General features: G+C 35.3%; 1 protein-coding gene across 1 annotated transcript in view; it reads left to right on the top strand.

Annotated features, from left to right (window-relative positions):
- The window catches only part of LOC149072177 (protogenin-like), a 79,028-nt gene that overhangs the window by 10,967 nt on the left and 42,428 nt on the right, over positions 1-25,633 (top strand). Inside the window, exons 2-6 of the mRNA XM_089247394.1 lie at positions 2,215-2,351; positions 9,598-9,769; positions 12,348-12,495; positions 14,351-14,484; positions 16,824-16,955. Coding sequence (XP_089103520.1) covers positions 2,215-2,351; positions 9,598-9,769; positions 12,348-12,495; positions 14,351-14,484; positions 16,824-16,955 — 723 coding nt within the window. The remainder of the gene's footprint in view (positions 1-2,214; positions 2,352-9,597; positions 9,770-12,347; positions 12,496-14,350; positions 14,485-16,823; positions 16,956-25,633) is intronic.

The following is a 25,633-nucleotide window of genomic DNA, read 5'->3' as shown; positions in this document are numbered from 1 at the left end:
CTCAATAAGGATCCAACTCCTACCCTTCTAAAATTGGTTCAAAAGAGAATCAATCAGACTCCCATTCTACATTCTTTGACCAAGAAACGCATCTTTCCATCCGCCGCAAACTGCGGGAGACTTTATGCTCTTCCAAAAATACACAAACCTTCATTTTCAGTAAGACCTATAATTTCTTGCATTGGATCACCTACGCATCAACTTGCTAAATTCCTCGTTGAACTTTTGTCCCCTCTTTGCAAAAAGCATCGTTTCACAGTAAAGAATTCCTCAGAATTCGTTTCCATCATCCGCAGCATTCAACCAGATAACGCTACAATGATTTCCTTCGATATCAAATCCATGTTTACTAACATTCCTATCAGCAGTGCAATTTCTTTCCCGAAACAGCGTCTGCAAGAATTCCACTTCTCCTCGATTGAAATCGATGAAATATGTTAACTCACCCAACTTTGTGTATCGCACAATTATTTCTCAGTGTTTGGAAAGGTTTACCGCCAAACAGAAGGTCTTGCCATGGGCAACCCACTCTCGCCTATCCTCTGTGACATATATATGGATTTTTTCGAAACAAAACTTTTGGAAACCCGCCACTTCAAACTTTGGATCAGGTATGTTGATGACACATTCACTTTAGTTGATGAGACTGATGTTAATGTCACTGAGTTATTCAATTTTATGAATTCTATTTACCCACATATTGAATTCACCTATGAAATCGAGAAAAGGCAGCATATTTTTTTTTTCTAAGTGCTCATTAAAAAGACAGACACTGAATTTCATACATCTGTGTACCATAAGCCATTCGCTATCTCCATGCCACCTCATGCAAAATCCTTTCATCCTCCCATCAGAAACTTTTGGCATTTTCTTCTTTTGTTCATCGAGCACTAAAACTTTGCAGTGATTCGGCCTCCCTCCAGAATGAACTCAATATCCTTCGTGACATCGCTTCTAATCGTGGTTTTCCACCTTTTGTCATCGACAAGATCCTCAAAAAAATTACCCAGATATGCACCACGAACTTGCTCCCAGCTGACTCAAAACAGTTTTCTAATAACGTTGTTCTTCCATTCGATTCTTCAAGTTTCATGACCTCTTCTATCTTCAAGAAATTTGACTTCCATACAATATTCCAGCCAACAAATATACTCACCTTTTCCCATCTGAAAGATCCTATCTCACCCTCCAAAGAATCTGGTATCTACTTCATCCCATGCAAGAATTGCGAAAATGGATATATTGGCCAAACTAGGAGAAATCTAAATATTCGAATTCTCAAACACCGAAAGCATGTTCAGAAGGGACGGATGGATAATTCCGCTATTACCCAACACTGTTGGCAACGTTCACATTATTTTGATTTTGATAAAGCTTTTGTTTTTAAAAAAGCAACACACAATTCTGAATTGAATTTTCTCGAGGGATGCTTCATCAGAACATGCCAGAATTTCCTCGTTAATGATGGAAGAAACACGCCACCTATTTCGTCAGCTTGGACAGGCTTTATTAACCTCAGTTGTGACAAAATTTTCAACACTTTGCAACAGATGGCTCCCCACTTCGCATCCGAAGACCACTCGGACGCAGCAAATACAAAGGCGAACTCTTCGAACGACCAGACGTAAACATCACCCCTCCACGACTCATTCGTGTGAATTCTGACCACAAGGTCCTGATGACGGCTCTCCGTTGAAGAGCCGAAACGCGTCGACCATTCGACTAATTGAATTTATTTGTCTTGAAAACGTGCCAATTTTTGTATAAAGTAACTGATTATTCATCCTATCTCTAATTCTATTAATATCAATCATTCAGGTGACTAGAATGTCAAATTTTGAGTTATGGATGTTGGTTGATTTTTAACTCTTTAGCATCCATCTAATGAATTTTTATCTTTTTGATTTTTTTACGTGATCAGGGGACTGTGTATCTCTGTGAGAAAAGTGATATTTTATTTTAGATGAAACATAATGGTAGTGCAAATATGTCAAAAGATAGTAATAAAAAAAATTGTTCACTTGTGTCTATGTGTAAGCTTTTTTCTTCCTGAGAATGTTTCACCCTTTAAACATTTTGCTAGAACCCTTTAAATCCCACTATATATAGGCCTATAGATAATTATTATTTCTTCACTGATTTTTATAAAATCTGGCCATGTTTTGTTAAACTTTGGTGAGATAATTTTGTTAATCCTTTTGATGTTTTATGTAGGAAATTCATATAAATTGACTCTTGGCTTCACTGTGCTATCACCTCCAGAAGTTATAGCCCAAAAGAACTTTCCATTATTGCTCAATTGCACTGGTTATTCTGAGGCTGGACCTTTGCATATATTTTGGCATCACCAGGTAAGCGAAATTAATAAAATTATCACTGCAAAAATACTTTTTAGATTTTCACATTTAGTTCTGAAAATTGAAAAATACATATTGCACATGAAAGAAAGTTTATATTCTAAGAGTATAAAATGCTTATATATAGATAGTTATATGCACGTGTGTAGATGTCATGGCTAGTTTGCAAAGTGGTGGCCAGTCACTTAGTATATTGGCCAGGGCTGACAAGTCCCAGGTGCCAGGTCACCAAGTAGACTAAAACATCAGCATCACCATCTAAACTTTTATATTTGTGATTAAACTTAATTCAGTGTTTGCTTACCTTTTTGATGTCATGGACCTTCCTTTAGTGAACGTCACTCTACACCCCTTTAGTGTGTAGGAAAGGTCAATTTTTCCATTGGGCCCCCCCCATAAACCCAAAATGTATTGTTCTTTACAATTTGCATATCAAAAAATTTAATTAATAAATTACAATTTTTCACAGCAACTACATGTGTTGTGCAACTACAACACAAATATGCACACATTGAACTAATTTCAAATGCACGCATTACCAGTTTAGAGGATAGATGCGTGGCCGCAACTGGGAGGGGGAGGGACATGCAGGCCTAGTGTCCTGGGCTCTGGACTAGAGGGGGGGGGCACCAAATTCACCCTTTATAACTGCTTCTACATTACATTGGTGTGCCAAAATGTGTACTTGTCCCATTTGAGAAAGTATCTAGTTGTGGTGCTAGATAGATGGCACCACCTACTGAACACAAAACACGCCAAATGCTGGGCACACACACACATAAGCACACTGTTAAGTTTCTCCAACACAAATCTGATGTAGCTCCCATATTCAGGTGTGAAAATATGTGGCAGTTAAATGGCGACAGATCAGAATGGTGGACCATCAGGGAAGGAAAATAAAATAATTTTACCAGGAAAACCAAAGTGTGAATAGGGAATGAGAAGATAAGTGTCTGAGAGAGAGAATCTGATTTGTGCTTTAAATTTGATCAAAAGATATTGAAAGTGCTAAGAGTTTTTTTTAACGAAATGTAAAATCAATCAGAAGGGAATTTATAGATTCATTATTAGTAAATTTATAAATGTGTGCCTTCAACTGTTAATTAAAGTGGATCCTGCTTATAATGTTTTTCAAAAACCGTCATAAAAACGTTATAAATGGGAAAACACTTTAAACGGGAAATCTCAATGAGAATTACTTATTGTTAGGACCGTGAAAGTAAGTTCATACATTCTGAATGGGAGAAACGTTATAAGCTGGATCAACTGTATATTTGTTTAAGATTTATTACATGTGCTGAATTCCATACATTAAATTCTCAGTGCTAATGAGCTTCTTTGCAAGTTTTTCCTACTAGTAGACAATGAAAGTAAATGAACCTTTGGATAGAACATGTTTCTGGAAATGAAAAAATTACTTGATTCACAGATACCTTCTCTTACCCAGAACATGACCCACCGCTCAGTCTCAACGAAGAAATATAAGCAGGTGATCAAAAACCTGGGGCATGTTGGAAGAAAATTCATAGAGATACCACTGAATTATGAGGCGGGGGCATAATTTTTTTTAAAGATAAATTTTTTTTCAGAGGGACCCACTTTCACTCAAAAAGGACCAGGTAAATTAAAGTCTGGTGGCATCTCTGTTACTCTGTATTAAAACAGTCATAAACTTATTGTCAATGTTGTCATTCTTACTTTTGCACTTGGAATAAGTTACAGGAGTTTCTTAAGCATGATATGCAATCAGCACAGCCAAATTAAAGGACATTTTAGTCCTACAATTTAGTATTTTTATTGCTAGATATATTCCATTGTTATCATAGGCGGAGATAGACTTGGAAGTCTGCGTGGGGGCACGGTCGTGATTGCTGGGGGGCACGATGATGATGTCAATTCATATATCCATATATGCATTAGATCAGTCGACTCTACCTTTGACGCTGGGGGGGGGGCAATGCCTCCCGTGTATCTCCGCCCATGATTGTTATGCACAGTAGGGTATCGTTTTAAGTATAAGTGATTCTCTAGAAAATTTAATAACAGAAATCAACATTACATATACAGGGTAAAAGAACTTTTAAAAAGGCCACAGCATATGGTTTACATAAATACACATATATAAGTGGTTGAAGAAATTTTGGGAGGTCGAGAATAGTCTTGAATTGAAGAATATATCAAATAGTTCCATAGTTTTTCCTTCAGCATTTTACTATGTTCTACTCAAATTGTATATTTTACATAAAAAAATACACATATATTGCCCAGATTCTGTGGAGAACAGAAAATCATTTTACAATCATATTAAATATTTATTCTTTGTATAACATAGTGACTTCATATGCAATCAATGTGTGTATTTTCAACAGGAACTTTTGTACTGAAAAGCAATGTTTAAGGTTTTTGACGTGACAGTTTGAACCGTTAAAAACTTCCCATGCGTCAAAAACCTTCCAACCCTGTCACAAACATATTAAACAAAAAAAGCATAAATTTATTCTGATTGCAGCATCTGTTCAATATGTACAGCTTGTCTATCAATAACATGCTAAAATTGCAAAACAGTGACAAGACGTTATCTCTGGGAAATAGCCATGGCATGCTGTTTCATACTGTCTTTCAGTTCCAGCAGAGTATGTTCATGTTGTTAACCTTTTACCGGCTGAATTAAGATTTGGATTGATTTTCTAAATTTTTTTCTGTTATTTCCTCTTTTGATCCTTTAGTTTAGAGGTATCCACTATAAATTCATGAAAAAAATGTTTCTTGTATGTTTTCTAGACTTAAAAAATAAATTTTATTCTTCCTTAAAAATAGGTGATTTAAAAAATTAAATTTATGGTATAAGTGCTGAAGTGTGAATGAAATTTTTATTTTCTAAATTAAGTTTGAAATCTCATGCAATCAGGAAAAAAAATCAATTTTAATTAATTGATTGATCAATTAATTAATTTTTTTCTAATTAATAAAACTGATGTTCCTAATTAGCAGCATTGGCTGTTAAAAGGTTAATAAACTTTATTTTTCAGAAATCCCACTGCCAGAAATCAGACGACTTTAAATTTGGTGGATGTGGTTCCTAATGATTTTGGAAACATTTTGCAATGACTATCATTTTCAATGTTAGCATGCATCAGTTCCTTCACTTGTCATTCAATGTGTGATGTTGCTCCATCTTGCATAGGATTACCAGACATCCACATTTTTAAAGTCATTATATATATTTACATACATTTTCTACTATTCTTTTTTTCTCACACATTTTCAGATTTCACGAATTATTTTCTTTTTTTCTTTCTCTGAAAGGAAAAAGTAATGTAATACACAGATTACTGTGTCCATCTGTGCAGGGTTGGGTTTTTGACATGACAAGCGTAAAAAACTGGTTTAAACAGTCAAAAACTGGTTTAAACCATCAAAAACTGTCAAAAACCTAAATGAATGCCTTTTGACAATGTTTTGAACACAATAGGCGTACAACATGATGAAAAACTTACTTTTTTGCATATTACAATGTTTTATTTTCAAACATTAATTTATTACAATAATTAATACAAAATATTAATTATAATTTGCAATTTTGAATTTTTCAACATAAGAGTCTAGAACATATAAAATATAATTTTATGGTTTATTTATCTAAGCTACTCATTACCTGTGTTCAATTTGCTAAGTGGAATAGAGCTGCTTATTCAAAATATGTATAATAGGGCATCAGGGTTACGTTTGCCCCAGAAACTAACTCGGTATTAAAACTATCAAAATCTTACCGTCAATGATGTCAAATAGTTTTTGTTAACTTGATAGATATGTTAAATAACAAAACACTTACTTTTATTTAGATTAAAGGGTTTTATATTTAGAATTATAATTACTGAGGAAAAATACCAATTTTGATGTTTTAAATTTTGTGATCTGCCCAAAATTTTATTCCATATAAAAATTCTCATGCAGCATCTGTTAATGCACTAATTAAACTCATTTATTTTCACCTAAAAATTTCTTGAATCAGAGTGTATAAATTCACAGAGCTTTAAAGAGCATTTTCAACCAAAGCAGAGCTGCAACACTTGATACCCAAAGCATTTGTTTTGCACGTTTGAATACAGCTTCAATTGGAAAACCATTGCATTATAAATGCTAGTAAATGTACCATATCATAGTGCAAAAGTAAGAATAAACCAAGTTTGACATATACAAGCTAGCATTGCCAAATTAAATGACATTTTAGTCCTACAATTTAGTATTTTGATCGCTAGATATATTTCAATGTTATGCACAACAAGAGTATTGTTATAAGTATCAGTTGTTATCTAGATAATTTAATAACAGAAATCACCATACATATATGATGTAATAAACCTTTTTTTAAACTCTTATCTGCTGTAAAACGAGTACAGCAGATGGTTTATATCAATGCACACATATATAAGCAGTTGAAGAAATTTTGGTAGGTCAAGAATCATTTTGAATCAGAGAATGTCAAATCATTCCATAGTTTTCCTTTTCGTATTTATGCTATGCTTTATTCAAATTGTATATTTTATAAGAAAAAAAAATATATATATTGTGCAAAATAATTTTGTACAGAGTAGGCAGTTATTTTAGAATCATATTAAATATATATTCTTTGTATAACATTGTCACTTTAAACATTATATGCAATTAACGTGTGCATTTCCAATGGGAATTTTTATATCGAAGCAATATTTGAGGTTTTTGACGTGACGGTTTAAACCATCAAAAACTGCCATGTGTCAAAAACCTGCCAACCCTGCATCTGTGTTTGCTTCTACAAGTTTCTCTTCATATAATCAATCTTCAATGAAATCTACAGGAAACAATAACCAATGCTGTCTTGAGGCAGGGAAGTTATTATAGTCAACTGCTTTGCCTATTCTAGGCTAGTATCAAAAAGACAACTCCTTCTCTGCAGAGGACCTTCTCTGTAGAGGACAGAATTTCACAGTACAATGATCTTGTGGAACATATCTCATGACCAGGGTGGCCAGGGCCTGAACTTTCTTTAGAGGGAAGAAGGCAGCATCTAAAAAGGCATGTAAAACTCATAGAAATACGCAAAAATATACATCAAGGATTGACAAATAAAGAAATTAGGTGTCAGCTAAATTTCTTAAGAGTGAACATATTTTATTTCTAGAGAGAAAATCCCAAAATAATATGTTTTATGAATTTTTTCAGACTTGGAAGATAATAAAACACAGGAGACCTTTCTGTTGGTAGGCCTATATAAACTGGCATAGTCACAAAAATTTTGTTTTTCTCTGACTCCAATTTATTACTTCATGTATGAAACTAGGTGTCAATGTCAATTTTTTAGTTGCCATGGAGATCTGGCATTTGTCAAGCCCTGATATTGGCACAATAAATAAAACTAAATGAAAATTCAGAATTAATGGAAAAACTAATTTCAGAATCCCCTTCACTTCAAAATTAAAGTAAGAAATATTTTTCAAAATTAATAAAGTTCAAGGAAACATATTTTCTGGATTTTATGCCAGGTGAACTCATAAACACGAATGCGATCCCAGGCCCTCTTCCATTTCTGGCAAGCATGCTACCATCTACACCACTGGAGACACGACCCTGCCTTCCCAGAGTTGTCAACAGCTACGGATTGTCCGTAGTTTCTACGAGTGGCCACTATAAACTCTGGTGTCTAAAACTGTCTCTGGTGTATTGGTTAGCGCACTTGCCCGGTATGCAAGGGGACCCAGGTTCGATTCCGGAGGAGACAAATCACTTTTCTTTCAAAATATTAGTTTTGGCATAACATCCAGAAAATTTAATTTCTCAGTAATATGGAAATCGGTTTAAAAAAGATGGGGGGTCTTTGAGTTTCTAGCGGTGTGTGTACTTTACTTATTATTATTTTTTAATTGCATCGATCTTTACCATAACGATGAATTCGTATTCGCGTGTGAGAGAGTTAGAAGACTCTAGGCCGATATGTTTTGGTCTGAACGTGGAAGGCAATCTGTAAAGCCGCATCTTTGCAGATTGCTAAACGTGCAAAAAACCTTGTTTTCCGTCGAAACCATCCCCACGCTGTAGTCTAAAAACAGGTTTTTGAGTGGTTTAGTGTGGTTGGTTGGGACCCAGCTTCATTTGCATAGTGTATGGTCGAGCTTGCGGATTTTGTGTTGAGGTGCCATAGGAGCTCTGATACGAAGAAAAAGGGCATGGGGGAGGGGGTCTAGGGTTTCTAGATGTCCGTATATACGGCTCACAAGAAGTATAGGTATACAGGTTGGGATTGCATTGAATATTCATGAATTATTACGTTATTTCGGGGGGATGGCTCATGTGGCCTGAGCCTTCTAGGTTCTAGTGCCAATGAGATGCTGTATTTAATGCACTTTCAATTAAAATTTAGAAAAATAAATTCAGTTTTTAAATGATTATTTTTTATTGTACTATGATTGTGTTGTCCTAGGGGGGGTACCCCCATGACGAAGCTGAACATTCATTACTACTGACAAGCTTTAAGCCAATGTCTGCCTTCCTTATTTCACGTACTGTGGTGTGAAGTAGAGGCATTGGTAGCCTTTTCTCAACTTCAACAAATGGCCCCCAGGTAGGACGGTAGAGATAGGTTGCTTTTTTCTCAGCCCAATAAATCAAGGAAACAGATATTTTCTGGGTTTTATATAGAGGTGAACTCTGCAGGAAAAGTCACCTGGTCTCCGCTGAGACCCGAACCCAGGTTCTCTTGCATTCCGGACAAGCATGCTACCATCTACACCACTGGAGACACGACCCTGCTTTCCTTAATTTATGCACTGTGGCATGAGGTGATTAATTAATGAAGTTCTTCATTAATTTAGAAACTCCTGTTTAACTTGAATCTTTGGACCGACCTAGGCACTGTTTTTCACATGTTAAGGCACCACTGCCTCTATATGTCAACTCTTCAGAAGAAAAATGTCCACTGAATGAAACCAAAAATGAAGCTACATAATAGTCACATAATTGGAATGAGTTGCTATTTGTGCACTGCCTGCTCTGCTTAGCCGAATTTGACCTTTCATGGTGAACGAGTCTCATCTGTCACCAGAATGTTCTAAGGCCACATTTTCTCAACAACCATGCTCATTAAATTGTGCTGAGCAAAAACCAAATGTTGACATGTATCCTCTGGTTTTTATACTTAAACCACATGAATTATTTAAGGGTACAAGAAAATTTTTATGGAATCATCTTGTTCTTTATTTTTCAGGGTGCTGCTATTGAAGATAATCGTAAGCAGATTTTATCTAATGGCTCTTTGTACATTGAAAAAGTTGCTTACCAGAAAAAGAATGGGAAACGAGATGATGGCAACTACACTTGCTTGCTGAAAAACAAAGTTGGTGTTTTGGTCAGTCGGCCTATAAGGGTCACTCTTGCACGTGAGTCAATTAATTATTAAAAATTTTCAATTTCACTTTGATTCCTGCATTGTCATAGCACAACAGGTTAATAAAAATAAAAATTATATCTTGGTGTTTTTTCCATTTTCTTTATTATATGCACTGTCCTGCATACGTTTTTTTTTTTTAATTATTATAAACCATAGTAACGTTTCACCACTGAAATATTGTACTCAACACCTACCCATAGGTTTTTTAAAATTAATTGAGGAGTATAAGAACTTTCAGTTATACATAAACATCAGAATGAGAGGAAATAAAAACTGGAATGTTTTTTTCACAGTAAAACAATTTTTTTTAATGTGTCAAGCACTTTCCTTCTGATATTGAGCTAGCTAGAATCAATTGCTAAATTTTGCATCAAAGTGCTGTGATGGAACCTGTCTTGTTGCTGTCTTTTTGCTTACGTAAAATAAATAAATTTAACCGGGCCATGCAAGTGCATTAGGTTGTGTGTGCAGCTTAGAGGAGCTACAAATTAACTCCTAACATTTTTTTATTTTTTTTGTACCTGCATGGACCTGTTACTCTGCATGGAATAATATAATAATGTGCTTCTGCATACAATATAGGGAATTTCTACTGTACAGCAGAAAATCTGTGTTTGCAGAGCATTTTCAGTTATGTGCACATATGTATAGAAGCAGCTTAGAGGTAACATATTACTACAGACTATGCAAAGATATGATTGAATATTGAAACTGGTATGTAAATTGGCTGGAGAAAGATGTGAAAAATTTCTTTTAAATAATTTGCGATAATCAGTTCAGTGTGTCATATTTGAATTAAAAATTAATGCCAAGAGACAATGAAAATTTTTTTTTTAAATTTTCATTTTGAACCGTTATTTTTTCTCTTGGCCTGTCAACACATGGCCCAGATCCTGGAGCAGGGCCCCTATGCTAAGACTATGGCAAGCCCCCAGACTTTTCGGGGGCCCTTCAACATTGAATTTATTGCATGAAAAAACAAAGAAAAAATTATGAGAATCGTCCCAGGCTGGAACCCTGTCAGCCCCACCGTTGGGGGTGGGGGCATGCCTATCAATTAACATGAAATTAAAGTAATGCAAAAATATTTTTGTCTTCAACTGTGCATTAATCAGATCTGACTATCAGTTTCATAAAATACTTCATTTGTTTTGTTTCATCATATTTTAATTCACTAATAATATGCTTAATCCATATTTGCAGCCAAATGTTAAATTTTTTTCTGTGAACAAGCTGTTATAGGATTTTGTATCATTCAGCTTTTTACAGCGATACATATTATTGATTAAATTTACTTTTATTTTGAATGTAATGAGCAAATTACAGTAATTATAAACTGAAGATACAATTAAATAATTGACGTTTGGGTAAACGTTGATTATTTAATCATATTATCAAACCCAAAAGGTAATCTATTTCTATAAACTGAAGAGCCAAAAAAACTGATACAGGCATGCATATGCAAATAAAGAGATATGGAACCAATCAGAGTGCGGCGCTGCGGTCGGCAACGCCTATATTACATAACAAGTGTCTGGCATAGTTGTTAGATCGGTTACTGCTGCTACAATGGCAGGTTATCGAGATTTAAGTGAGTTTGAACGTGGTGTTATAGTCGGCACACGAGAGATGGGACATAGCATCTCCGAGGTAGCGATGAAATTTGGATTTTCACGAGTGTACCGTGAATATTGGGAATCCGGTAAAAAATTAAATCTACGACGTCGCTGCAGCCCAACAAGAACGGGACTGACGAGAATCATTAAACGTGACAGACGTGCAACCCTTCCGCAAATTGCTGCAGATTTCAATGCTGGGCCATCAACAAGTGTCAGCGTGCGAACCATTCAACATCGATATGGGCTGTCGGAGCTGAAGGCCCACTCGTGTACCCTTGATGACTGCATGACACAAAGCTTTATGCCTCGCCTGGGCCCGACAACACCGACATTGGACTGTTGAGGACTGGAAACACGTTGCCTGGTCTGACGAGTCTCGGTTCAAATTGCTTCGAGCTGATGGACGTGTAAGGATATGGAGACAACCTCATGAATCCATGGACCCTACATGTCAACAGGGGACTGTTCAAGCTGGTGGAGGCTATGTGATGGTATGGGGCGTGTGCAGTGGGCATGATATGGGACCCCTGATACGTCTAGATACGACTCTGACAGGTGACAGGTATGCAAGCATCCTGTCTGATCACCTGCACCCATTCATGTCCATTGTGCATTCCGACAGACTTGGACAATTTCAGCAGGATAATGCGACACCCCACACATTCAGAATTGCTACAAAGTGGCTCCAGGAACACTCTTCTGACTTTAGACACTGTTTTGGGATTTTCAGTGCACATTTTGGTATTTCAAGTGCACATTTTGTATTTTAAGTGCACATTTTGTATTTTAAGTGCTTATTTTTGCATTTTTAAGTGCATATTTGCATATTTTTAGAGCATATTTTGCCACTTTTTTAGTGCATATAATCCAGGCTCTAGTTATAACAATACTGGAAGAAATGGGTGTGAAAATATATTTTATATTTTTTCTGAAATTTTTTCCTTTTAGGTATGTCTCGTTCATTCACCATTGAACCCCTGCCTCTGACTACTTATGAAGGTGGCCACGCACGTTTTAGCTGCCAAATAAACTCTGTTCCACCTGCTGTAATTACATGGTATCATAATGGTCGCCAACTACCTCACAATGATAGCAGGTAACTTAAATATCATTAGTTTTTAAATACAATGATACGTTGTCAAGGTTTGAAACATTTTTTTCCTTGCTGGGAATGAAAGATAAAAAAAACTGGTGTTAATCTTTATTTTCTATTACTCTTTTCTGGTCTCTGAGTGCATATGTTTTTAATTCAGAGCCTATAGTAATGTTTTTCAAAGTGGATAATATATCTCCCTGTGAAAGGGTTTGCTGGGACAGGAGTATCTGTGGTACAGTAAGTTAGAGTATATATAGAGCACCTCCCATCTGAACTAACTTAAGATGGGAAGTGCTGGGAATTATTTTTGGAATATATATATATATATTAATTTAGAAGAGGAAGCTGCGGGATGAATACAGGGGGAAACCCAGATCTTTATTGTTTTTAAATTTTGTTTCAGCTATTAAGGCCATTGATTTATTTTTATTTCGTACTGAGTGGAGTGGGGGGGGGGGGGTGGGGGGGCAAAAAGTTCTGCGATTATTATTATTGTATTTCATTATGAACAATTTTTACTTTCGATGTCAAAAATTTGAAAAAAAATTAAGTATAAACTGGAATAGACTTTCTAGTTTGGGTTGTTACATAAGTACAAGCATAAACAACTGCTCATCAAAGAAATAATGAGTCCCATTGTAAGTCAGCAGAACTCTTGCAACAGGAAGTGGGAACTTCTGGATGGTCCTCGGATGGACAGTTGCAAGAGCATCCTGGACATGTTCAATAGAGTTCGGGTACGTAGATCTGGCTGGCCAATCCACCCAATAAATATCCCCATTCTAGAGATTGTTGCAGACCAAGCTATGTGGACGAGTGTTATCTATAAAAATGAACTGAGGACCAACTGCGCTCTTGAAAAGTCAAGTATAGGGCTGTAAAATCTCTCGTGCATATACTTCTTGATAGTCAAGGAGCCTTTGTCAACTACATGGAGAGGTATGTGATCATCCTGTCTAGACCATGACACCTCCATTACCATTGCTGGACTTCTCAGAGATGCAGTTGGCCTTCCGGAAATCCGGAAAGCTGCTTTCTTTTTGGTACTATTACATCTTTTGTTAGAAAATTAACACAAAATGGTGCAAGACATAACCAATCAGGAAAAATGAAATTTGCTCAATCAATTTACAACTTTGCAAAAAATGTTGCACTTTTTAGATGCATAACATAGAGTCACCTATGTGTCAGCTAGGTTTTTATGTCACTGAGAAAACACTTTTTCCAAGTTGATTCTGAAGATTCACAACAACTAATTTTTGTTGCAACTTTTTTTCATTAAATTAATTTGATAACTAGAACAGAAATAAAATCAATCATGAGAATATTTTCTTGGTTTATTTTGTATTTTTCTTGGTCATTGATATTGTTAATAACTAAGAGTTATATATTTCACCCTGTTAGGCTGTTTACTGCACTGCACTTTGATGTCTTACTTAGAAAGTGGCAACTTCATTAACACTGTGGGGAGGGAGTTCAGGTGGTTCAAAATACTAATGTTATTAGATGGCCCTTGGAAGAAAAGATAAGCTGTTTAAAAACAGGTTGAAGGTGATTTTGTGTTAAGTATAGAAAAAATATTGTTGTAATAGCTTCAAAGTCCCTTAAAAAATATTGTTATGAAGGGAGTTATTGTAGTAAAGGATCAAGAGAAGTTTAGTGTTAGCATTAAAGACAATTTGAAACAAGATTTGAAAAAAAAAAGTAGAGGGAGAGAGTTTTGTAGAGAGAGAGATTCATCGTTATATCGAGTATTGTAGTGATGTTTCATTGTAATTCCCAAAATGGTAGCAAAGTTTGACTTTTTTTTTATGTTAAATTTATATGTATTAAAAAATTTCTCTTTCAATGTCAGATATACCTTGCTTCCTTCTGGTACACTACAGATAGTTGGAGTCACACAAAATGATGCTGGAAATTATCAGTGTCAATGTACAAATATTGTTCGTCAAAGAATAAGTAATGATGCTTATTTGACTGTCACTCCTCGTAAGTCTTCCTGCTTTACATGTTTATTTTGTAATTTATTATGTCTTTTACTTCAATTATACAGTCATACCCTGTTTTAGCACTCCCTAATGTTGCGCCAAACCCCTTAGCACCAGAAATTTTCTGTGAACAAATCTTCCATTTCTAGGCCTTACAGGTGTTAAACCATGATTCAATATACTGCCAAACTCTTTATAGCTTCTGAATTCTGTGAAGTCTGGGTTCAACTGTACTTTTATTTCAGTGTATGTGCAATCAGATTATATTTTTAGTATCATTCTTTTTTGTTGCTAGGAAGTGACATAAGTTGGCAGAAATATTCTCTATATATTTTTTTGCGAAGAAACTCTCATTCATATTTAATGATGCGACCAGAGGCAACAGAAGAATTAATTAGGAGTTGAACAGCATGGTTGATAAAAATCACAATTTAAAAAAAAAAAATTTTAATTTGATTTTTTTTTTATTTGAATTAGGTTTCTTTATTTTATTTTTTTAAATTTTGCACCTTAAAAATATTGATTTATGCAGAATAAAACACAATCCAATTTTTATTTTATTAACAGCTAGTGGTTTAAATATTGTGTCTTTAAAAAATATGACTGAACAATTAATATTAAATTCTAAAGATGAGTATATTTTTGAAGTATAGAAATCAGACCAGCACTAATTTTTTGGACAACATTGAACTTTATAAATAATAAAATTAGTGCATAGTCACATATATCGAACATTTATTTATATGCATAGAGAGAAAATTATTTTTACAAAATTTCAACTAATTTCAGATTTCATCAAGTCCAGGGTTGATAAAAATCATGATCTTTTTCAAGGGAAAAAAACAAATCCAATTTTTTGTTTTATTTGAATCAGATTTTTTTGATTTAAATCCTACATTTATTTTTATTCATAATTTGAAATGTCAACTTATTAGGGGTATTATGCCTAAATATAGTTTTCATAACAGTTATAGTTCTCACTTTAACTTATAGACTATATTAAGCTCTAAAGATCTTTCTTTTTTTTAAAAAAAAATCCCATTTGCATAATTAAGCTACTAAAAATCCCATTTATCATATCAATGTCATCTAAGAACAAATCTTTCTATGTTTAAAACATTATTGAAATTTGTACTTGATAAAAAATGTCCAAAAGCACATAGTCATATTATGCAACTAACATTCATTAATTTAATTTGGGGTTAAATATTCTGGAGAAAAATCTTTGCAAAGTATTACTACGAAAACACCATAAACTTTTCTTTTAAAAAAGAACCACCTTGAATGAACAAGTGTTCATTACAAGCTATGAAAAATTTCTCTATGTTGCAGCATGATCAGAAAAGCATGGAGGAAAAAAATTAGAGTTATGAAAAAATTGTAGCATTATTATTGTTTTTGAAAAGAAACATATTTTGTTTTCCAATTGTGACAATTATTCCCACAGATAGTGTATTGCCTACTTCTACAAAGCTTGTAGTAAATTCCCTTCCAGTAATAAAAATCTGTCCATACAGTTAACACTCTCTTCAACAACTTCACTTTCTCTATAAGAAAGTTCTTGGAATAGACTTTAGAAACCTCTCTCTCTAAAATCTTCTAATATTTTGAGAAAAACTAAATTGATTCTAGCAACCTGACTCTTCACCCAAAAAACAAAAATCTTTATCACATTTATTTAAATATTAATTAATGTGTAAATAATTAAAACATGAATCTTACTACCTCTTATTTACTTGTATTCGATCCTACATCTTAAAAAAATAATTGTTATTCAAAATTGTTTGAAATGTCAAAAGTATCCGATTTAAATCAGTGATTTAAAAAAAAACACAACATGTGATTTAAATCAAGTTGATTTACATTGAGATACCCTGTTGAATAGTAAAGCTGTCCTGACGAAGAGGTACAACGGAAATGGTGACAACATGACCACAAAAAAAAAAGATTGCTACTGCAGGGAGTCCCACACAGAGGAATTAGCAAACCCGCATCTTAATAAATAAAAAAAAGCAAAATGTCGAACGCTGTCATTCGAAACCAGCAATAAAGTAGGTCCAGGTTGAATTATCCCTTTTGTACAGAAAATGACTGTGGTGCAACAAAAATGACCAAACGAGCAATATTTTTGAAGGCATCTACTTTTCTTTTTTTCAACGTTTTTTTGATTTCTCAATTTTCATATTTATTAATTTTGGGTTTCTGTATTAAGATAATTTTTTTATTAATTTATTTTTTTTAACCACCTTGGGGTATTTTTTCCTGAATGAATATTAGAATTCACATTCATTTTTCATATTTATTCTTTGTGATAAAAATTTTCTCTTGAATACTTTTTAGGTGTGAGTAAGTCACATCGCCCTGTCTTTTTGAACACTCCAGATCCAGTATGGGCTGTGGTAAACAATTCAGCTGTATTAGAATGTTTGGTGAATGGGTTTCCTAAACCAGAAGTTGTTTGGTCGAGAGAAGGTAAGAGTTTTTGGCAACAGAAATCTTCTGCAAATGTACTAGCGTAATTAAAAGTTTTCTTTTAGAGTTTCAAGTTTTTTTTTTACTTACACAAAATGGGAAATGCTTTTAGATAATGGCAGCAATATGAGTTCAAGAAGGTTGACATGTATGTTAGGGGGACTCTATGAGTCATCCATATGGATGACCCCCAAGACAGGATAGATTGATGGGGGTGACGGTATCATTGATCCAACAATTATCAGCCATTGAACAGCGCATATCATTAGTTTTGTAACACCCCTTTCTTTGTAAATCATTGACAGTTAAAGAAGGCAGAACTTAGTTGTATATATACATTGTCTGATGCATCACCTTTTGATACATGAATATAATTGACCGTGTCTTGCATGGTACTATATGTGGATACCTTGAACAGGTACAGAATGAATGCAAATCATTTTTTACTGATGAAATCTGTCCTGGAGCGGAGCTGATGTCTGTACTCAAATTTGATGGACATTTGGACAACACAGTTTAATGTGGAGGTGCACATCTTTAACTCCTGGCCGATGTCTCAGGTGCCATCCTATGCCACAGCCAGATTCTGCTTGTTATCATACAAGACAATATAACAGCATAAATATATGTCCTATAGGAAGCCATTGCATTAGCTTTTGTTGTACATTTTCAGAAGGGTGTTTTTCAACAAGCAATGCTCAGCCATGTACTTTTTGAGTGAATTCTAGAGATACAAACACACTGCCTCCATCTTGCTAATATTTTCGAATGGCCAGCAGGGTCCCCAGATTTCTTCCCCTTAATCCAGCATGTCTGGGATATGATGCCACATTAATTGTAGCAGCACAAACCTCACCCATACATGATAATTGATTCAAACTTCAGTCTGTTTGAAGCAATCTTTAGTATTGTAAAACATTTTGAGACCATCACTAAACCACTCCGAACTACTCTGTACAAAAATTTGGCTGAGTCAAACACTATGACTTCTACCAAGCTCCCCCTCCCCACGCACCCCATAAAGATTCCCCTTAGGAATTTCTAATGAAATGGTGCATGCCGGAATGTGCCATATGTGTTGTGTACAGGAATGCCTGTCATGTGTTTAGGAAGTGTTGCCACCTCTTCTCCAAATTTGGAAGCAACAACTTGAGAGGTTATTTTGCCTGTTTGTATTAAATGTGTTGCGATACTATTCTATAGCAACCAATAATCAAGCAGATGGCGTTAGTCATCCATGATTGTCGCTGTGAATGCTGCGAGTGTATACTTATATATGTATAATACCAACAAAGAGAGTCGAGACTTCTAAATGTCCGGATGTGTTTGTACTCGACTGCGATGTAAATAGTTAAGTTTAATTAATAGTAATAAATTTCTATAATAAAGTTTTTTTTTTTTTTAAAATATAATAACGTGATCTTCACGTATTCCCAAGGAATCAGCATGATCCGTCCAGGGAATAAAGTTCAGGGAATTCCAGGGAATTAAATCAACATGTACAATATAGTGAATCCTTACACTATATTTATGGTGACCCTTGTTTGAAAATGCACGAAGAAAATATTCTTCATGGAGTTTTCCATACTTAAGTCTATACTAATTTTCAATACAGAGGCAGACGTAATTTTTGGTATAGATGTAGAAGTCACAGTCGGGAAAACAATCAGTTTTGTTTCTACCACAGAAAATTTGGTCAAAATGCCCGAAAATGTGAACAAACGGTTTGTACTTACAATAATTCTGGAATGCGGGAAGCAAAGTGTAGAGGCGGCATTCACTTTGCCCAAAATCCCGTCGCCTTTTCATGACAGATAAAAAGACAAACATAAATTTTCTTATAGATACAGGATCTGACGTTTCGCTTATTCTGGCGAACTCTGTCGATCGCATGAAACCAGTGTTATTCACTTTACATTCGGCAAATGCATCTAACATTAATGGATATCGAGAAAAACTTCTCACAATTGATTTGAATTTATGAAGGAAATTCCAATGGCCATTTTTAGTAGCAAATGTGTCCACGCCAATAATAGGCGCAGATTTTCTTTTCAATTTCGGTCTTACTCCTGATCTAAAATTAAGAAAAATATTTGATTTGGTAACCAATTTATCATCTATAGCAAAAATTCAATCAGCATCAATTCACTCAGTCAAGCTGATTACAAGCGACACTCAATATTATCAGTTACTTAAGGAATTTCCTGAGATAACAAAACCACCACGTGCAAATGTAGAAATAAAGCATAACATTGTGCATCATATCGAAACAATCGGTCAACCGGTGTTTGCAAAACCACGATGACTTGCACCAGATCGTTTACGTGCCTCAAAAGATGAATTCCAGCAAATGATTAATTTAGGTCATATACGCCCTTCAAAAAGTCCTTATGCTTCTCCACTACATCTTGCACGAAAAAAAGATTGCACAGACTGGAGACCAGTCGGCGATTATTGTGCACTAAATGCGCAAACAGTGAAAGACAGGTATAGTGTGCCTAATATTATGAATTTCACTGCAGAACTGCATGGGAAAAAAATATTTTCGCATGTTGACTTGATTAAAGCATATCAAATACCCATTCATTCAGATAATATTCATAAAACTGCCATAACTACTCCTTTTGGCCTGTATGAAAGTACAAGAATGCAATTTGGGCTATGCAATGCAGCCGCAACATTTCAACGATTCATTGATGAAGTTATTCACGGTTTGCCTTTTGCCTATGCATTTCTGGATGATATTCTGATTGCTTCAGAATCAGAGGAAGAACATCTCAAACACCTGCGCGAACTTTTTGATAGGCTAAATCATTATGGTTTAAGTCTTAAACCATCAAAATGCATCTTCAGTGTTTCTAACATTAATTTCTTAGGCTTTAACGTTTCAGAGAAGGGAATTAAACCACTTTCAGATCGCGTTAAAGTAATACAAGATTTTCCTCGTCCAGAAACTGTAACACAATTACGCAGATTTTTAGGCCTATTTAATTTCTCTAGGAGATTCGTGCCTAAAGCAGCGGAAATATTATCACCATTAGTTAAATTTCTTCAAGGTCGACAAAATAAAAAGAAATCAAAACTAACAAAATCATGCAATCAAGCCGATAAACTACAGTGGAACCTTGAGACTGAAACTGCTTTTCATGATGCAAAACAAGCATTGGCTCAAGCCACTTTGCTACAGCATCCAAAGCCAGGTGCACAACTTTGTATCACAGTTGATGCCTCTGATAATGCTGTTGGTGGCACATTAATGCAATATACTGACCACGCATGGGTACCAATAGCATTTCTTTCTCAAAAATTATCAGACACCCAAAAGAAATGGTCAACCTATGATAGAGAATTATTTGCAATTTATACTACCATAAGAAAATTTTGTTACATGTTAGAAGGCAGAAATTTTTCAATTTTTACAGATCAAAAGCCATTAATTTTTGCTTTCAAACAAAAACCAGAAAAATGCTCTCCAAGACAATTTCGCCAACTTGATTTTATATCTCAGTTTTCAACTGATATAAGATATAAAAAGGGAACCAACAATGTTGTAGCTGATGCATTAAGTCGCATTGAGGTAGATTCATTATCATCAGCACCAGATTTAGATTTCAGAGAATTTGCTAAAATTCAATCAACTGATCCTGAAATCCAAAATAATCTAAAATTAAAAATGATGCCATTTCCTCTAGCTGATACAAATATTTATTGTGACATGCCAACAGGTATAGCTAGACCATTTGTACCTGAATCTCAACGCGAAACAATTTTTAGGCATTTTCATAACCTTTCCCATCCAGGAGCTTCAGCCACAAGTAAACTGATATCTGCCCGATATGTATGGCCCCCATATGCAGAAATCTGTTAAGCTATTGCAACAGTGTACAACACAATACCAAAAGTCCAAAATTCAACGAAATACAAATGCAACACTACAACAGGCAAAATGCCCCACCGAGGTGACTGAGAAAAGATGCCCATAAAAGGGAAGGAACTAGGATTCCTTGCCACACAAGAGCACAACTAGGAACTTTTGCAACTCCTGATACACGTTTCTCACACTTGCATATCGATATCATAGGACCCCTTCCTATGTCACAAGGAATGCAATATTGTCTCACCATCATAGACAGATACGGTCGATGGCCTGAAGTTGTCCCAATTCCCAACATCAACACCGAAACAGTATGCAAAGCACTATTTACGGGATGGATTAGCAGATGTGGTTGTCCTTCTACTATTACTACAGACCAAGGAAGGCAATTTGAGTCAAATCTATTCAAGGAACTCAATCATTTTCTTGGCACAAATCGAATTCGCTCTACAGCTTTTCACCCAAGATCCAATGGACTGATTGAGAGATTCCACCGTCATTTAAAATCAGCAATCAAAGCTCATGAGAATCAAAACTGGACTGATACACTACCCATAGTGCTATTAGGTATCAGAACAGCAATAAAACCAGACATCAGAGCTAGTGCATCAGAACTTGTGTACGGTACTTCATTACGTCTACCAACTGATATTTTCACAGACTCTTCAAAGCCATTAGCAACATATTCTCCGAATTTCGTGACGGAACTCAAAGAAAAGATGCGTACATTAAAGCCTGTGCCTACATCAGCACATGGTCAAACAGCGATGTATGTCCATCCATCTCTGAAAGATTGCACACACGTATTCTTGCGAGTAGATACTGTGCGTCCACCACTATCGCAGCCTTACACGGGACCACACAAAGTGATCACTAGAGATGACAAGACAGTGACTATCGAATTTCCGAACCGAACAGTCAAAGTGTCAATTGATTGTGTAAAACCTGCATTTGTGGAAAAGAAAAATTCAGATGTAACAACAAAACATTCTGAACCTGCAACACCATCAGTACAGTCTGAACAATCAGTTGCAAAAAGTACAATTCGATATGGACGAAAAGTTCATTTTCCTAAAAGATATGTTGCCACATTTGCAGTTATCAATGGCAACTATATATAATCAATCTATGTATCAATTTTTTATTATGCATACAACAAAACTTTTTGTTCTATCTTTATATATATATATATATATATATATATATATATATATATATATATATATATATATATATATATATATATATATATATATATATATATATATATATATATATATATATGTAATTCTTAGTATATGTATATATTTTTTTTAGCTTCACATAATGCAAATCATCTTTAGTAACCAATTAAAAAAAAAGCAAAACTGTATTTCATGTTACTCTCATATGCGTATATATTTTGCCGTAATTTCATATATTGTTCGCCCTACTCACTGGGGGGATACTCTGTAGCGATACTATTGTATAGCAAACCAATAATCAAGCAGATGGCGTTAGTCATCCATGATTGTCGCTGTGAATGCTGCAAGTGTATACTTATATATGTATAATACCAACAGAGAGAGTCGAGACTTCTAAATGTCCGGATGTGTTTGTACTCGACTGTGATGTAAATAGTTAAGTTTAATTAATAGTAATAAATTTATATAATAAAGTATTTTAAATCAACATGTACAATATAGTGAATACTTACACTATAAATGCATCAGGAGTGGGAACTTTGTGCCAATTGTGCTACACTGCGCCAAAATTAACATCTTGCACCATCCTGCTCCAATAGTGTATTTTCGTATTTATCTGAGCCAAAATAGTGAATTTTGCTTCAGTATGCCCGGAATTTCGGAAAGGATGCCAAAACATGTTTGTTCCAGCTTGCCACGAAACTATTCTTTCCAAAGAGAGCTTGTTTTATTCCTCTGTACTTTTCAGCACCACCTCCTCTAATCTTCTGTAGTGGTACTATCTCATGACCTTGAAAAAATAGAAGTCTCTGTTGGAAAGTAGTTTGACTACACTGTAAAGTACAGTGTTAGGAGAAAAATCTGCGGGCTAACCATGTGTGATTTTCATTCTTTTAAGCACTACAGAGATATTTGTTACATTTGAATGAAAATTTTCAATCAAAAATACTTAATTGTTATTTAATCTTCGCAACTTTACCTGCAGTAAAGTATACCGAGTGCTACAAGCATGTCGAACCAATAATCTATCTGCTCTCTTGTTGAAAGAGTTGCCAGAAATCCAGAAAAGTTTGCAAAATTATAGAGAAGGTAGTGCATTTGGTTTTTTTAAAATCAATTTTAAAATTTTCCCGGCAAGTTCCCGTGCTCGACTTTGTCCCTGAAAATCAGATTGGGATAACTGCTGCCCCTTATTTAAACTAATCCCCCCCCCCCATTGGGCTTTCCATCATGAAACCCCGATAATATCTGTGATCGTGCAACTGAAAATTGTTTGCAATGGTTTTTCAGCTGTAAAGCGCAAATGTGAGTCAGTTTCTGTTTTCAAAAAAAAGAAAAAAAAAGTCGCCACGGCAAGCAGCAGAAATTACTGTAGTTGATTGTCATTGTGTCGAATTCCGATGTTTCGTGAAAAAAATTTCATTCCAGGAATAAAAGAGCAAGTCTGCCAAATTATGAATGCTAATTTATAAACTCTGCTGAATAACGAGCATTAAATCGCCAATGTTGCCAAATAACGAGCATTAAATCACCCATGTTGCCAAATAACGAGTGCTGAATTGCCAAACTCTCTCCTATTTTGCAACAATTTCTTTCCAAGTATAAAAAAATTGAAAGCTTATAGAAAATTTTTAGCCTATTTAAACTGCTGCTATTCCAGATAGTAAATAGTGCCTTCAGTAAGCAAAAAGTGTGTCATCTTAAATAGACTAGTGTGAAAAATTTTGACATAGCCGTTCTTTCAAACGGTGTCAAAAGCCTGAAACACCAAAAACAAAAAACACACTGATGAAAAGATGTTTGATAGCAAGGGGCAGTGCAGTTGTTTTATTTACCTCACCATCGCCACAGTGGTGGTCAGCTGAAGTTGGTTTTCTGTGGTTCCCAACTTCAAGGCGCGAATGCGAGCCGATCTCCCCTTTAAAAAAGTCTCGCCACAGAGAGCAGCAGACCTACAAACAGTACAAATGTAATTCAATCATATCTTTCACTTCACTCCTGAAATAGAGATGGCGGCACTGAAAAATCAAACACAACCCTGCATACGCACTCAGACTGTTAGGTACACACATCGTTACACTTCCGGCATAACTCACTAGGTAGTAAATCGTCCATAGATGGTGATGGACCTGAGTTGTGCTCGGTTTAAAAGAAAGTTGTTTTATTTTGAAAAGGGGTGGGAGTTAACGAAAATATTCTTGTAAGTTAATTTTGCTGCTCCAATTTATAAATATCTGCTCTGAATCTTTCCTATATCTTGCTGCTTCAAAACTGCTCTGAAATAGACTGTCACTTCCCACCCCTGATGCATGAATTTTAAGTGTTGGAGGCCTAATTGCTCTATATGGAGAGATTTTGGAATGGGAGATTGGCCTCAAAGTCGGCTGACTACTCATAAACAGATACGGGAGGAGGAGGGTAATCGTCCCTCTTCAGTGAAAAAATTACATTATTAGTATAGGTGGGGCCGGATGTGGACCCCCCCCCCCCCAGTTCACTATACACACCCTCATTAATTCCCCTCCCGAATTCGAGGAGCTTGTATCCATTTATGTGACCACCGCTATAAAAGTCTGTCACGATGCTCATCAACCATGCAGTGGCTGTTGTCAAACACTGTCGTGCATAAATATTAGATCATATATGGGTTTGTTATGATGTATCATAAATCTGTGTCACACCACACCACATACCTCCATGCATCACAGCAGATCTATGCATTATTAATTTTGAGTTTTGTGATGTCACAAAACAAAAATAAATTGCTCTGTACTTTTCATTTTGGGATTGTTTCTTTAAGTCTCTATATTTGCATTACACATCTTGGAGTTTATCTAATTCAGACAACTGTTTCAAGGTAATCCATCCAAGGTAAACCTTTTTTTTCGAGATTGTGCAGCATTTATTTTGAAGTGAAAACAGCTTTAAAATCGATGCCGTGTGTGAAGAGGCAATTGAGCTCAAATAAGCGACAGTTTCTGTCGAAGTAATTTTAAACTTCAATTACTCAACTAAAACTTGGAATCATCAGAGGAAGAATGAAAATTTGTGCCAGTATCCCACTCCAATGACATTCATGGCAGCCAAACTTCACAATCTGCATGTGAACCCACAATTTTTGACTTTCTGGATTTGACACGAGTCCATAAATGGGATCATATCACAGAGACTAATTATTCAATCCGAGTGAACCAAGTGTTGTTTTGAGGAGAGCGGGTTATGACTTTGAGTTACAAGTCTATATCTTAAAAGTTAAGAAAGATAGTGTGTGAACTTGAAAAAGTTTGAAAATTTCCTAATTTTCTTAAAATATTGTTATATATGGGCGAAGTATTATAATACCAGAATAACCAGAATTACAAAAATATCGGGCATGAATGTGTAGAGCACAAAATTCCAACAAGGAGGACAGCAAAGATGCTAATGAGAATGACCCGAACCCAAAATCAATGCGCAGTACAGTCTCAAATATGCATGGCATGGGTGCAGGAACCTGGGGGGGGGGGGGGCTGAGGCGGTTTCCAATGCCCTCGAATGATTGAATGTACAATATGTGCAACATACCACTCCTCCTCCTGCATAAGGCTTGATTAACCACACTATTTATATTCATTTATTTC

This window comes from Pholcus phalangioides, unplaced genomic scaffold (genome assembly GCF_987345545.1).
Source record: "Pholcus phalangioides strain wild (caught in Gottingen) unplaced genomic scaffold, Ppha-v1.0 ptg000017l_1, whole genome shotgun sequence".
NCBI classification, from domain to species: domain Eukaryota; kingdom Metazoa; phylum Arthropoda; class Arachnida; order Araneae; family Pholcidae; genus Pholcus; species Pholcus phalangioides.
This window is presented reverse-complemented; position numbering and strand designations above follow the sequence as displayed.